Source organism: Homalodisca vitripennis, chromosome 4, assembly GCF_021130785.1.
Source record: "Homalodisca vitripennis isolate AUS2020 chromosome 4, UT_GWSS_2.1, whole genome shotgun sequence".
Lineage (NCBI taxonomy): Eukaryota > Metazoa > Arthropoda > Insecta > Hemiptera > Cicadellidae > Homalodisca > Homalodisca vitripennis.
In genome coordinates this window covers 69,881,635-69,898,861 of record NC_060210.1, presented here as the reverse complement: position 1 = coordinate 69,898,861, position 17,227 = coordinate 69,881,635, and the positions used below count along the sequence as shown (strand labels likewise).

General features: G+C 29.7%; 1 protein-coding gene across 1 annotated transcript; it reads right to left on the bottom strand.

The window, feature by feature from the left end:
- Window positions 1–2,905: 2,905 nt before the first annotated feature.
- LOC124359486 (cAMP-dependent protein kinase catalytic subunit 1) lies at window positions 2,906–16,478 on the bottom strand. Its single transcript, XM_046812248.1, has one exon. The coding sequence runs from the start codon at window positions 16,109–16,111 to the stop codon at window positions 15,053–15,055; it is 1,059 nt and encodes a 352-aa protein (XP_046668204.1). The 5' UTR covers window positions 16,112–16,478; the 3' UTR covers window positions 2,906–15,052.
- Window positions 16,479–17,227: the final 749 nt, after the last annotated feature.

Here is a 17,227-nt window from a genome sequence, read left to right as displayed (position 1 = left end):
CATTTAAAAATTACATACCTATTACCGCTTCGGGTGAGAACTACAAAACTATTAATAAACTTAAAATGTCTCCAGTATTATTGTTATAAAACTGTATTCAGTGCACTCTCAAAATTAAATCTACGTCTGATGGTGCAATGGTTTATTTTGCTATATAAAATATTACACCCGTCAGAAATTATGGACTATAAAACACATTTTGTGGTATAAAGAATTTTAAAAATCATGCACATTCTTTATAATTCATTTACTGTAAAATGTCATGCCACATGATTATATTGGACCAAATTGTTATGCTTCTAAAATATAAACATTTTAGAAAAAGTGTTCATGGCCGTAATAAAAAATATGCTTACGTAAGTCATATAGCTCCTTCATTATTTTAATTAAAATTAAAATTAAGAGTGATCTATCTCTAACCAGTTAGATCATGAAAACTACATATTTTTTTTTATTTTGAAAATAAAACACATAAATTATGTATTATCATTATATGAACTATTAGTAATGATTAAGTTGTGGCTTTAGTCAGATATGTATCTTTGCACGTGATTAACCAATAAAAAATACTTTAGAATAAATGAAAGTTTCATTTAAGTTTGTAAATAAAAATATACAACGCAACACCTTACCACTGGGAGCTTCGCTGTTTAACTACGAGATCCCTTATTGTCTTGCAATCAATGTAAGAGTCTAACATTGGGAACTACTGACCCTCTAGAATTTCTTGGTCTCTGGAAGATTTCACATGACATTCAGGTACTTGTATTCTCTAGAAACACCTGCCACTCTCCTATAAAACTACTTACATTCTCTCTTGTCTCTAGAAGCATTGCAAGTCTTTGGCATTGTGAACTACTGACTGTAACTCAGTCTATGGAAAACTTCAAATGGATTGTACTTATTGTAGCCTATAGGATACTTGCTAAGAGCATTTCCAACTACTTGACCTTTTGCAATCGGTGGGCCAATGTAAGTTTTTAACAACCACTGGCCCTTGTAAGACTCTTGGTATATGGGAGACCTAACATTGCCTTGTGGTATTTATACAGGGTGAGGCAGACCACTCATCCACGTATAGCGACTAAACCAACTTTCTTCTTTTTAATGAAAAACCTATATTTCGACCCCAAAATATTCGAAAAAATACTTTTTAACACCAAAAATACCCCAAAATGGCACTTGGAGCAATCCTCATCTAACAGTGCTCAAACAACAATGTACTTCTGTAATACATTATAGGAATGGAACAAATCTAAGGATTATAAAATAAACTGTAAATATTTGTTTTTAAGAACAAATTTTGAGATAAGCATCAAAACTTTAATTTGAAACACTTAAAAATTATATATTTTAGAACATTCAGATATAAGTAAAAAAGCTCAGCACTTAAAGGCTTTTCCACAAGCTAAACTTAAATTTGAAACATTTTAGTTCATGATTTTTTTTAACGTTCAAATAATGAACTATATATGGAAAGAAAACTAATCATTTCAAGCTTGTAGATAAAAATACAAAATAACCCTTCATTAACAATATTTAATCCCTAACACGGATACGCATATAGGCTAGTGTTATCATCAGACAGTCTGATATATTAGAGATTAAACATTCTTATTTGGGTTGAACATACTTTATTATGTTAAATAATTTTAACAATGTGCACATTTTTTATTAATAACTAATGATTTCAAATATGTAAATGAATACTTTTTTATGAGTCAAACTGATATTTTAGCTTTGGTATCATAAAGAAGGAATAGTATTGCCATTTGACTAGGTTGATGGATGCGGCCCAAAGATTTTGAGTACAAACATTAAGGTGATGTAGTTGGTTTTGTCTGCGATGATCTTTTTAAATTTCCTGGAAGACAGAACTTTTTTATCTTTCAATGACTCTACAAGAAAATAAAGGCATTAAAAGTGAGAATTGTTGTTAGTGTAAAAAATTATTTTGTAATTAGAATCAAGAAAAAACTGCTGAATATAAGAATTTTTTTACACTGCATGTGACCTAAAGGAATAGCATATTATAGAATTATTTATTAGTTATTTATAAAATAAAATTTAATAAAAATTAAATCACTCCCTTCACTTATCTCTCTCATATATCATAAACATTTCAATCCTTACCCCATGAATCCTTTTTATTTTTATTTTATATAGTTAAAACAGAAAACTTTTTCTACATTTATTGCCTTTAGGAAGTAAGAGTTGTGACAAAGTTTTTAAAATTTAACTGAACTCTGACTCTACCACTTTAAGTAACTTTCGTTAAAAAAATATTATAAACGTTTTCTTTTTTATCAAACATTGTTAAATAAAAAGCTTGTATTTTTGGAAGACATAGTCCTACTTTTTTATCTTAAATGCAAATAATGTGTAGGAGTTTTTCAGCCATTGATAACTATTATTTTAGGCCTTAAAATGCAACAATTTCATAAAGTAAGTTTAGTCAATAATTTACTACCAAATATCAACTTTTTCACACATTTTATTTTGAAGTAGTTTAGAGGAATGGCATTAAACAAAGTATACTTTGTATATACAAGTGATATTAGGTACACATATTTTGAATACTATACTTTAACAGTGCACCACGTAAAGGAAATTCCATGTGAAATGTAAAAATTACAAAATCACCATCTAACTTGATGTTATTTAGGTTGAACATAAGAGAAGTAGGCACAACACTCCTGCACACAATGCTATACACTTCACTCAATGCACCAGCAACAACCAAAAAAATCCTGTTTATATTTTACTCATTCTTTTATGAAGTTACAAATAATTTCACTGAACTCTTAAAATGAAAATAGAAATTTATAGCAACCGACTGTTTTTAATGATGTTGGATAAAAAAATAACAGAATTGAAGGTATTTTACAAATAAAGCACACACCACTCGAATTCTACCTGATTTTATTTGTCATTTTGAAAACATTTCTCAGTTATAAATAAAAAGTTCCCAAGCATGGCAGCAAAATGTTTGTAAAGCTACCAAAACTTAAATATCCTGTACACATGGGGTCATACACAAACATGGGTACACTTACAAATACAGTCTACAACAGTCAATCATATTAAAATATACCTTTAAAATGAATAATGTCCAATCCTCCTGGTGTATTTTTGTTTTGAACCAATCATTACAGTTTACACATTTATCACAAATTAAGTCTAAATTTAAGAACATTCCAAACTAAGCATGAACTTTGATTGTTCGCCCTAATGCACTGATGTGCAGGCAGTAAATTCTCATTATATTTACATATGTAAACATTTAAACATCTCTACATATTTTCAGAATATAAAAAAAAGACAATAGTGACTTGGGCCCTACAGGAGACAAGAGGGAATTATTGCCAAGCTAAAGCTTTGAATAGGCACGACCGTATCAAAGTATTGGAAATTCATTTTTATATGGACTGATCTGTAACACCTAAACCTACATCCTGAAATTAAGATTTGATGGTAATTAGGAGCGCATTAGAAAACACGAATTACTTCAGGTTTAAACATTTAGCCAAATAAAAACACGTTACTAGTAAACATGTATCTGACGATAGAGCTTACTGCCTGCAGTAAGCCACAGTAAGAAGCCCAACTCAACATGCCTGTACTCGTTTTTAGTTACTTTTAAATTTATGATCTATAGCATAAACAAGTTACAAGTATCTACAGCGCGAGTTCTAAACCCACAGATGACTTGGTACCAATAGTACACATGAGGTAAATGGTTTCACTTCATTTATGTATAAGGTTACCCATATAAATACTCTCACTGTATCCACCAGCTATAAACAAGATGCATTTTTTAATTAATCTCAATCCCCCAAAACATATGGTAGCGATTTTTGTGGACTGATAAATTTCTTAATACTACTGAACATGGGAGTCTAATTATTATCAGGCTAATTAAAACAATTATTTCCTTCACAATTAATATTGCAACGTTATGTTAGATCACATAATTATGAAATAAGAAGTTATTGGCTTGAAAAAATCTTACTAAAATCAAATAACAAAACAAAGGAAATATTAATCCAATCAGATTTTATTCCATCTATACTTGACAGATTTGAAAGCAAACATTATTACATATTCATATAACATGTAATGACATATAAAAGTTTATATTTTAATTTTTCTTACAGAGTTCTTTATATATATCAAAGGCTGATGAAAAGAGTAATAAGATTTTATACAGAAAAAATAAATAATACTCCTGATTAATCTGTGGACTTAATTTACTGATCTTATTAATACAAAAACCTCAGAGATAAAACAAAATGCTTTAAATACTGTATCCATATAGTTTCGTATGAATTAATAGATGAATATTTTATATAAATTCAATAAAATATACAAACAGCTCATCTGGAGCAACAACAAGTTTTTGTAATTCTATGTAAATACGTTTACTAAAACGGAACAAAATTGATGTTGCACACTAGATGTAAAACCTTTTTATGGATTAAGAAGTTAACAAATGAGTACTTCAAACAGATCCACTGCTACATTGGCACATACAACCAGCATTTAAACCAATCATTCATTATCTAAGTATTTAGAATTTAAAAATCACTAATATTTCATCAGTTTTCATTTGCCATGGACCATATTAACAACCTAAAATTCATTTTAGAAACATGTAACATTTAACATGTTGTTTAAAAAATTTGTAAATTCCTCCTTAAATTTCTTTGATTAATTTATTTATTTAATAATTGTGAGTAAATTCATGTCAAAATTTTGTTTTAGTATCATGCTTCTTTTAATTAGGCACAATAAACCAAATGTTTAGTTACAATAATACTAAAAGCTTTCTTACACACCCTTATTTTTAGAACAAAACTATACATACACCCAAAACACTAACAATTCCAAAAATAATGTCTACCACTGTAAATTAATTACAATACCAATATTTATTTATGCTTTTAGACCAGCTCTTTTATTTTATGCAGTGTAATATAAATGTCCATTGTATTACTAATAGTATCAAAAGGAGACTAAAAGAGAAATGTATAATAACAATAATAAAAAATCAATTGTATTTTATTGAAACATTATTACAAACAGAAGAATCACACTTTTGATACTATTGAAATATTAATTTGCAAAATTATTATAGTACTTGGTCCAGAAGAAAACTATCTTTTATCATTAGTAGATAAAACCATTTGTACTATCGTATAATGGCATTATATTTTGTGAAGAAAACTAAACCAAATTAGGTTTTTGTAAGTGGTAGTTACCCTTATGTATATGTGGCAGTGTCTGTCTTTATATCAATTTAAACTTTTTCATTGAAAGGAAAGTGCACGCACATAATTTTGCAAAAACACAATTTTCAATATATTTATGCAATATCGACAAAATGTGGAAATTCATTTTAATTTTAGTTCATAATTTTTGAAGGATAACAATAAAAAAGTATCAGTATATAAATTAACAATTTGACAAAACTAAAATAACAACATATATAACAACATTTTTTTAATTGAAATCATTATTTTATGAACACCTAATGTCCAAAAGATTTGCAATTTAATTTGCAGTTTTTAACATTACAAGACAAAATAATGCATTTAGGAGTTGCCCAAGGTAATACATAATCTCAACATCTGTAAAATGCTTAAAACTTGAGACCTTGAGGTAAAAAATGTAGTATCAGATATCCAGTTATGATAACTAATAGAAAAATTCATACAATGGTTAAATACAGACAATACTATGTTTGAAGAATAAATTAATAACTAAACAGACTTAAATATATTTCTTCTTTAACAAAACCAAATACTGATTAGTTATTAACATAACAAAAACACCAAACATTTTGTCCAAATAAAATTATCATTAATCTTCAAAAAAAAATACTCATGTACAGATTTAAGTATAAATATAATTTAATAACATTTTAATCTAAATTAAGATTTAAATTGTGTGATTTCAACCTCTTCAATGATTAAAGACAACTGACTCTTTTATAAATCTATATCATATCTTTTATGATTACATAGGCATGCAAACAATACAGGTTGGACAATTTTTTTGGCTAAGTGCTTTAGAATTGTCTTGAATAACTTATTGATTTGAGGCTTATAAAAAAGGACTGCATGAAAAAAATACATTTATATAGGAATAAAGTTATTGTACTCCACAAAAAGTACATTACAAAATCTAAAGGTTAAAGAAAAAATGCAAAATAGAACTGTATTTCCAACTAAATAAATGTTATATCTTAATAAATAAAATGGCTTTCAAAATATATTAAAAAAACTCAATTTGCTTTAATTTCTAATAAACCTGCTAACTGTAAATAAAAGTTAAGAATACTAACTAAATTGTAGAATTTACTTCAAAGATTTTGTTTTGTTAAACACAAAAATATTTTGTAATAAGAATGCTGCATGTATGCTTAATGTGTATATTTTCAATTGAACGCTATTTGAAATATTAAAAAATTTGTGATTCTTCCATCTAAGTCATTGTAATAAGGTCTTTAAAGTACGTACTTTGTTTATATTCTGAGACATCAATTACAGTACCATATATAATGTCTATCATAACATTTTATATTAAATTATTATACTTTGTAACTCTTGGTAATTACCCACATAAAATGCTGTAAACAGCAATTTTTTTAACGAAGTTATTATTTGTTGTTTTTATAGTTTTGCTTACTGCCGAATGATTGTATCATATACACACATCAGCTTTAGCAATATTCATAATACAGGGAACATGTTACAACATTCATGGCCAGAGTATAACTATTGTTATGAATTAAAATATTACTAAGAAAGTTTCATGAAGAGTTAACAGTTCTTTAGAGAACTGATTCTCAGAATGCACAGTTCAGGACAGATAAATGTAGTCTCATTTTAAATCTTTATTTTTAGTGGGTTGTGCATTGTTGTTAAATTTAATTCTAAGGTAAATGCTTTGGCTTTTACTTGTAGCCTTTATGCAAACAAAAAAAATTTGCATTATTAATTTTCTCAAAAATGTACTTACTAAAAATACATTGTTGAAAAGCAAATAGGTACTGTTTGTATGTAAGGTAACTTATATCTAAAGGCAACCCAAAAACTCTCACCCAAGCAACTAAATTTGAACAAAAAATTAGTGGCCCAAGGACTCTTAAGTACCCTATAATTTTACATTCTTATTTATATTCTATTTACACAATACTCAAAACTAACTATAAAGAAACTTTAAAGTTTACTTTCACTAAGTCCATGATTTTCATGTGATTGATTGATAGTATAACTGAATACAGCTATATCTGTGATGTCTCTGATATGCCCTTATTTTATTGTTTTACAATTTTGTTTAATTAGACAGCAATAATAGTCTTGAGCCTGAGCAAAACAAAGTGAATTCTTTTACATAATGATCTATTAAACGGGGCATATAAAAACAAACAATTTTATGACCTTAAACAAAATAAAAGTACAATTTTCACTTTTAAAAAGTGAATATTTTGTTAGTTTAATACAAAATGTATAATACACACTTTGAATTTATAGCATTCATATTAAAAACAGGTTGTAGAAACAATATATATACCATATATAATAAATCTTCATGTATATTTAAGAGAATTGGCGCTGCAACACTAACTAATCTAAACTACTATAAACTATAAATAATTACTCTATAAATAATTCATTGGATTTGATTTATCACTATAAACACATTTCTTCAAACATAACTATCTAACAAAAATAAAATAATTACAACCAATAAACTCTGCAAACTTAAACAACAATTAACTTTAAACCGGTGTCAACAAGCCGCCCACTACTTATGGTATAAATACTAACGAAGCGTACAATATGTTATATTACAATACTCAAGTAGTGTGGGCTTGTTGACAAGAGCAATGTTGACACACAGAATATGATGTAATCCATTACAGATTAGAACGTGTATGTACATCCTTGTTACGCACTTATCACAAAATAATAGTTAGTACACCAATAACATTTAAACTGTCACTGGTTTTAATATTTTTGATCACAGTGATCACACCCTGCTCTTCAGTCAAATAAAATGTGAGGTATAAATAATTAAACTATACTGTACTGTATCAGGTTGTTAAATTGGTACAAAATACATTTTTGAGACATACTACTTATAGTTAACTCGGTAATAGAGAAGAATGTCAAACTTGAAGTATGGTTGTTATGTAATAAAGCTAATATTTTCCTTTACAAGCTTGACACTATATGTATATATTTCGAATGTCTCTCTTTCAACATACTAATGTGGAAGTAAGTTTGAAGTTAACTATCTAAAATATTTATTTAACGAAGATCAGGTGATTGTAATCAGTTAATGGCTGGTGTTTTAATCTTATAAATACTTCTTAAAAAACTTCCACAAAGCCAAAATCTCATTAAACGTTTGAAATAAAATTTTGCACAACTAAAGATTATAAGGTATTTAACATAATCTCAATAACATATCAACAGATTTCTGTAACAAATTAATGAGATACCATAATACAGAATGTGATGTCACATACAATTTTGATATAATTTTGCGGCCATATGTTTTTTTTCAATCAAAATTACTCTTGTTTAAATGTTACAATATTCAATAAATCGAGCGAGTGGTCTACTTGTTAATGGGATAACCAATGCAGGTTACATTGCACTTTACTTTTTTAAACATTTAATTGGATTTAAAAGAGCTACTAACACATCAGTTTCATGTTTGCATTTTATAGAACAAGTTTAACTACCTATAATTCAAAAATGCCGTTATGCAAATCAAAATTATGTAACATGTAATAACCTGAATGATCAAGGGTCATTTGGGAAGTTATCTATATGATAACTGATGAGAAATAAGGGAAGGGGGTTTATAGAATAACCGTAATATTTTCCATTTATGAATTTTTGTACAGCAAGTAATATGTTTTATTGATTATAGCATTACTGCAAAAGGCTGTTTTATAAATTTAAAACATACAATTCCAAATATTATAAATTTTCAAAATAAAAAGAAAATAGGTCTTTAATAGGGATTTCTTTTTTATAAGACAACTTTCATATAACTTCCAAATCCTTAAAATAAGGGTTTTATTTAAAACTTTCAGTCAAACAAATCTTAAATAAAATTGTCTCAATCATTGATAGTTCAATGTTTAAGATGCCACACATGTTTGGCCCATACATTAATATTAAATAGAGTTTTACAATTTGCTTTAGTCAAAATAGATAGGCTCTACATCAATAATTTACTACTTGAATAAGTTCAAGCTCTTAACTCCAAGAATTTTGCATTAAGCATATATATGAATTAAACCTAGATCACGATTTCTAATTTATAAATCATTATAAATCTCAAGTCTTTAGAGGTCAAAGTAACTGTTTAATCATGTATGTATGGTTCATAATTCTTGTTTTGTATCTGAACCATATGCTGCAGGTGGAGAAGTGTTAATAAATGCTGAAAAATCTTTATACAATATGAAATGTTGCTCAACTAATTTGAACTAAGTGTTTCAATGAATTTTGACACCCCCCCTAGTTCGACTTTTAAGTAAGAATAATGTTCCAATGTAGCAATTCATACATATAGAGGCTATGAAACACAGCAATTTAAAAATCAAATTAATGTTAAGATTGTCAACAGATTATATAATAATTTTCTATTACAATAGATACGATTAGATTCTTATTTATAAAGTGACATGTCAATTAGGGATCAACCTAATATTTGCATTCCAAACAATTTAGACACCTTTTTATCTTAATATAGATTTATTATATTCAATATTTCACTGGTCTCATTAGTACTTATAAAATCTACATTGTTTTTACATTATGGAATAAAATATTATTAATGTATCCTCTATAGGTTCTTATATACTACTTATCGATATAGGTTGCAGCATGAACAGATAACTTTCCAATTGATGACTTCTGTAAGTAATTATGGCTTTGAAATAATGAATAATAAATCAAATTCTGAAATCAAGACCAAATAGGACAGAACTGTGATCAGAGGTACATTGACTAACTTAGAGTAACACTCTGTTCTGCACATGTTTCAATTGCTGTTTTGAATAAATAATATGTTGTCAGATATTATTTGCATTGCTATGGTGATCTAACATTGACTAATCCGCATCCATCATAGAAACACTACTCTGCAACCTGTAACCAAAGCATTTGCAGAAGTACAAATCTACATTAGGTTAATGAGTCCACACACAAAATACTTCCTGTTCAATAATTACTAATCAGACAGGCAATCGGTTGTCATATTTATTGGCTTACAATGATTATAGTTTTGACTTTAATCTACTTTTAAACAGAATCAATAATAAGAAAGTTCTTTTTGTGGAAGATGTGATCAACTTTACAGCACACACGTATATACCCTCTATATATTACAAGCAAAACCTCTGACAGAATGTGGTTATTCCGTTGAATCCAGATATTACACGACACCAAGGCTTCTAGGCCCTTATTAAAGTCACATGTGCAAAAAATCTCATTTGTGTCTTCTGTTTTATTAGTATATTAATAGTGAAAGTAGGCTTATTTTTTACATTCCCTATAAATTCCCAAATTAAACATTTCTGTACATTTACAACTTTAATCCAAAACCTTTCATCATAATAATTTTTCAATTTTTGTTTCCTTATACAATAATTTATTTGACCTTATTAAATGTTTTGAAAAGATAAATAATACAACTTATTCTCACATAAAAACTAGAACAGTGTTAGATTCTGTACTGGCTCATTTTAGTCACTTCAAGAACACTATTAGCTGTGGACAACTAGTAGTACCACCAGTGTCAACGGTGTTCAGACCTTGCAACAGTCCATCAACTCTTTGCGGACTCAACTCCATCAACCCTGAGCTGGGTCCGGAGGCATTGCAGTACACCTATCTGTAGCCTATTAGCCAGATATCACTAGCGGTGGCACTGTTGTACAACAATGTTGGTGTGTGTATGAACAGTAGGCTAGAGCGGTTAAAATAAACATTTTTAAGTTCAATCCCCTGTTCTTGTTCTGTGTACCTGTGCGTTAACTTGGCTAGTCGTATTATAATTTTTACAATGTATAGTTTGATAATACATTTAAGTTATTATGCAGGGTATCCATTGTGACTGTACCGCCATTGGTATCTCAAAATTGCAAAACTTATAAAAAGTATGATTTTAAATTTATAAATTTAAAAAATTCTCTTGAAATTTTAATATAAACAAACATGTTAAAACTATTCTATTCAACTGGTCTTTGAAATTTTAAAAAGGGTATGTTTGATAACAGTTAAGTGAGTAATTTAAAACCTAATAAAAAAGCGAATGATGTTTTGTTATAAGGACTATTAGTATAATGTCCAGATTCGGTCATAAAACCTTAGTATAATTATTAAATTTCCAACATGAGTATAATAATTAAATGTCACTAAAATAAATTCCAACAGAGCAGACAACCAAGTCAGTTTTTGTGGGAAGGCCTTATTTTTTTAACCATTGCAGATATTGTATTAAAATTATATACATCAATATATAAACTTTTTATACAAATATCTTATTTTTCACTATATCAGGAGACAGCCCACAAGGATTCAGAAGAAAATCTGAAATGAGATAATAGGCCAAGTAGTACCATAAAATAAAGGTATCTATTATTAAAACACAATGACCTAAATCTGACGTAAAACAATTCAATCAATACAAAATGGGGGCTTATATTGTTCCTTATAAGTTATTTAGAGTTGTTTGTCGAGGTTTTATTAGTGTAAGTAATAAAAAGAATAGCATGAAAGCTACTTTTAAGAAGCTCACATTTCTAACTTTAAGTAACTGCCCTTTTGTATACATTGAACTGTCAATTTAATTGTTGTTGAAAAACTAACGGTGGTACAGTTAAAATGGACACACTGTAATTATCATTATAATCCTGTGTAGAAAAATAACAATAACTTGTCAAATACAGGTTTTGAAATGGTAAGTAATTAAAAAAATTATTTTTATTACCAAAAGGTCATCAAATATTGTGTAGCCTATAGTCTTGTGCCAAGGGTAGATAGTAACAGAGTGTTTTTTAAACCTTTTTATGAAGAAAAGAAGCAGGAACTCTGTACCACTCAATGCAATCTTTCTGACTAAGATGATTAAGTGAATTAGCGCTGGTTGACTAGACTACATTTTACTAGTCAACTAGTTATCACACTGACAGTAAATTGTGCACAACTAGTTGTCCATGGCTAATAATGGCCTAAGCAATCAAGGATACATCTTTACCCTTGTAATGGCCAGTAACTCATTTTTAGTTCCTCACACTGCCCATTGACTCATATCTAGTTTCTGTGTCATCTCTGCTGATCTATGATATATTTAACCACATTTAAATGGGCTTTCTATTCCCACTTAACTTCGCTATCCCAAATAGGTACTGAAATTTCCAATACAAACCTGATTACTTGAGCAAACTTATAAAGTAGTTAAATAGTTAATGCCAGCCAAAAAGTTACGAGAACGGTAAAAATACCTAATTTCCAAGTATAATACCAAAGGAGTTTTCTTATGACGAGATTGAATCTATTCTGCTCACTGAGAAGAGCAGCTCTCTCTAAATATGTGGTTTTTTATTAAAGTCAAGAGGTTTTCTTTAGAAGTATGAAAATCAGTTGAATAGCGACAAAAATCTAGTTGATTTTTTTTAGACAATAAAAGTGTTCAAGTAATTTTTTGGATTAAACAGGAAAACTTCGATAGTAGCCTAGAAGTGTGTATGGTAATAAATAATGTGTCTATGAATTGTTAGTTTTTGTATGATTTTACATCTTGTGGGTGTTTTTCCACTTAATTTGTAACTATTGAATCTTCAAGATGTTGTGTTTTACTTCATCGTTTCAATCTTTATTCAAGTAAGAATAAACATCTGCAAAAGAATGTAGGCTATATAAAAAGCGTACCTTTGAATAAACTATATGTACTTTTTAAATAGTTTAGAAAAAACCTTGCAAAACAGCAAAAATAGGCTTGTCAGTATGGAAGTTAATGTATGAGCAGATGGGATGATTAAGCCATCACAAATTTATATAATATATGTATTCTCATAGAATTTCGAGAAACAATAATATTTTTACAGTTGGTAAAAAGATAATGGTTCTTGATTGGAGTATGAAACTTATATTAACTATTTTCAGAATCTGGTAAGCTAACATTTACATCCGTTGAGTAGCATATAAGAATAAATAGTAATTTCTTTATTTGAATCCTGTAACCCCCTCAAACACACACAAAAGGCGAACTTCAATATTAATGGCTTCAAATTATCAAAAACATTGAGGTTATCAACAGGAGTTAACACAACTAACTATGCAAATATATTTGCATAATGAGACATTTGTGAATTTCCCCACTTCTAACTAAGCCACCCAACTCACACTGAAAGAGTCATAAATACAATTTTGACAGGCCTAACAACTTTGAGGACCACAATATAATTTACTGACAGTTTATTTTCATCACGTTTGGATTAAGAACCTCTAGCCCTCCCAATAAAGGAACTTTAAAATAAAACTTTATTTGAACGTTGTTCTATTTCAATAAATTATGGTTTTCTGAATAAATAACTGTACATTTTAAATAATTTTGAGCGTGGAACAAAATTTATGGATCCAACATATATATATTAAAGCAATGAGCATAGCCTAAAATCTCCTGGTGAGCGAAGTTCTGTGGGTTTCGTTTCTAAGACAGATGTGTTGACCCTATGATGTAGTTTGAAAAGTCGTGTATTTGTTATTTTTTGAAGAATTTTGAACTTGATATTTAGTCTAGTACAAAAATCAAAGTCCGCAACTAATATGATTCAGGTACCACCAATAAAGTTAATATATATTTGCTTTACAGACATTGTGAAGAAACAGTACATTATTTTATATCACATAAGACGAACTGTCCAAATTACTTGTATTTCCTGTAGAGTCATCATGTTATTACAATTTAGATGTTTTCAAATAAAATTATGATATTGGCTGTACTGTTCGAAATATCAATCTATGTGCTATGTCTATAGACTTAATTCAATATGTTTACTTTAAGCTGATAATGTTCAGTCATTATTATTATAGAATTCATAAGTTATTCATGTTGAACATTCGAAAATGTTCTGTTTTAGGCCTGTGCATGATGTGAGTTTTTAATTTCCTATGCCCACACACACAAAAGTTTACAAATTCTGGGTATCATGAATTTAGTCTTTTATATTTAATGTTCCAATTTTTTTCTCATATTTTTTACGTTACGTTAATTTGATGCTCAGATTTGGCAATGCATGCATGTTTAGGTGGGTCTAGGATACCATTTTGAAACCAGTGTGGCATCTTGAAAATAACTAGCTGGTCCTAAAAAAGTTGAGTGACACCTACAAACTGTCACACAAAGTAAAATGACATTCACGGGTGGATTGATTTGTAGGTAAACTTTTTGTTGCTGGGCTATAACAAATTCAAATTAAAAAAAAAAAACTAATCAATTCATTACATGGCCTTAAGAGTTACGGCTAAGTGGTTTCACAAGTTATAAGTTTTACCAATTAACTATACACTGATTTTGAAGTAGGCAATCTGCATTTTAGCCTAAGAAATTCAAATTTGTTTGGTAACCTTTAAGTGCAATTAATGACACATGAATATTAAAACTATGAATGATGAATACATTTGAATGCATACCTATTGTTACTTATCATATTCTGAGGGAATTAGAATATCAATTGTATCTGAGAAAGGAGGAACAAATTATGGTACGGTAACAAAGATGTTATTAAAGCTATAATAAATTAATTTGGAACTTAATGATTACGGTTCTATATGCCTGCCAATTTTTTTTTTAAATAGAGATGTGATATGATATCGTAGGTACTTGAAATATAGAGTGAATGAAAATTAAGTGTGTCATGAGTATAAAGATAGATTACTTAATACGTTCGAGATGTGGGATCAGCACTCATCCAGTCCTGCATTGGTCCATGAAAACAGCTTGGTTTCAATTCAGAAACTCAAAACTCTGCAAATTCCTTGGCACATTTTTCAGTAGAGGAGATTCGTAGAGCTTCTTCTTCGTAGTCATCAAAATTACTTGTGTCCCCTGGCCCTTTGCACCTTGGGATGAAGGGAGCTTCAATCTTCTTTTGAAACACCGCGATCCAATCTGTTAATGCAAACCACTTATGCCCTTTTATGTCATTTACACCGTTCTTCAAGTTACCATACCTTTTGGTGAGATCGACTTGCAGCAAGTTGCGTAGAAGATCTTTCAGGTCTGAGCCAAAATGTGATGGAAAACGTACTTTCCCTGAAACAATCTTCTCATAGATCTGAATGGGTTGATCAGCAAAGAATGGAGGATATCCAGCTGCCATTTCATAAACTAAGACACCCAGTGCCCACCAATCAACAGCTTTGTTGTAACCTTTGCTAAGGATGATTTCTGGAGCCAAGTATTCAGGAGTTCCACAGAGGGTCCAGGTTCGCCCTTTGACCCTTTTGGCGAAGCCAAAATCTGTTACCTTTAAGTAACCTTGAGAATCTATGAGGAGATTTTCAGGTTTCAAGTCTCTGTATATGAGGTCTAGGTAGTGAAGATACTCAAAGGCAAGCACAATCTGTGCTGCATAAAATCGGGAGTGAGGTTCACTGAATCGGCCGACTTTACGTAAGTGAGAAAACATTTCTCCCCCAGGAACATATTCCAAAACCATATACAAGTTTGAATTGTCTTTGAAATGAAATTTCAGACTTACCAAGAAAGGAAAACTTATCGCTTGAAGAATTCTTTTTTCATTTAGTGTGTGCTCTACTTGTTTCAGTTTAACGACTTTTTGTTTGTCTAATATTTTCATTGCATAATATTCTTTGGTTGGTTTATGTTGAACTATCATAACTCTTCCAAATGAACCAGTGCCTAGAGTTTTTATTCTATCAAAGTCATCTAGGCTAGCTGTGTTGGTTGGGTTTTTCTTCCATTTCTCCTCAAACTCTTCCTTGGCTTGATCTAAAAACTCCTTTACACTTTCTGCTGAATCGCCTTTTTTGTTGGCCGTAGCGGCATTGCCCATGGTTTTGACTTTAATGCCTTCCAGGGCTTCAAGTAGCACCTACCAACCCTTCTTTTCACCAATCTACCAGAACCAAGGTTCTATTTCCACGAATTAAGTGAAAAACTTAAAAGGCGGAGACCCGATTCCCTAGATGATGGCCACCTACCTCATTTACACATCCATTTGTCAATAAACACCATTTTCTACACTCACTAACTTGTTACACAACACAAAATACACACCACGTATTTCTCCGAAAGTGATTTAACTACTTTTGACTGCAAATGTTGCAAAAATTACACTACCACAATTTATAAAACAAACTACCGACCCCGGATTTTCAATGGACGTCGTTATATGAAAATGGAGAGCAGACGGGTCAATGAAAGTTATATTTACTGCCGTTGGTGGCAGCACCTGCTAAGGCGTCATTTGATTATTAAGCTGGTGTGCTCCAAGCGGGACTTTGTGACACTATTCACATCTACAAATGAGGAAAGTGCTGCACTCTTAAAACGTCTTTTTGAACTATCAATATTATAACCAAGCTAAAAATGTTGGAATAATAAAGCTACGTTTCCAATATATTAGAACTTATCACATTAATATGTAAACCGCTATATTTCCCCAAACAAGATATTCTTAAAATAATACATCTTGCAGAAAACCCCTTCTTATATTTGTGTTTCTTTGTTTTTAATGATAAAATCCCTCTTTCCCAATAAAAAAGGGTAAAATATAAATTAATTGTCCAGATTTACCAAATACACAATTTGCTGGCAAAAACCTAATACAGTATCTCTTTTTCTTGTTTACAACAATCCATAGCATTACATGCCAGGCTAGAAATATGTTGTACTTATGATTGTGTTAATATTGTGAAGCTTCGGGTTTTTGATTTTAACTTTACTAACCCAAAACTGTTTACAATTTAATGAGTTATTCAAATGACCCTCAAACACCTCAAGAAACACCTCATGTCCATTTTTTAATGTTAGGAAAGTTAAAGTAAAAAATCTCATCAGTGTATTTTGTTACATTAACCTAAGTTGCAAACTCTAGCCATCTTTGATCGGCTGTCATTTTTTACTCGGTCATCCGTTTGAGGTCGGGTTTGCGGCTTTGTACTCTACT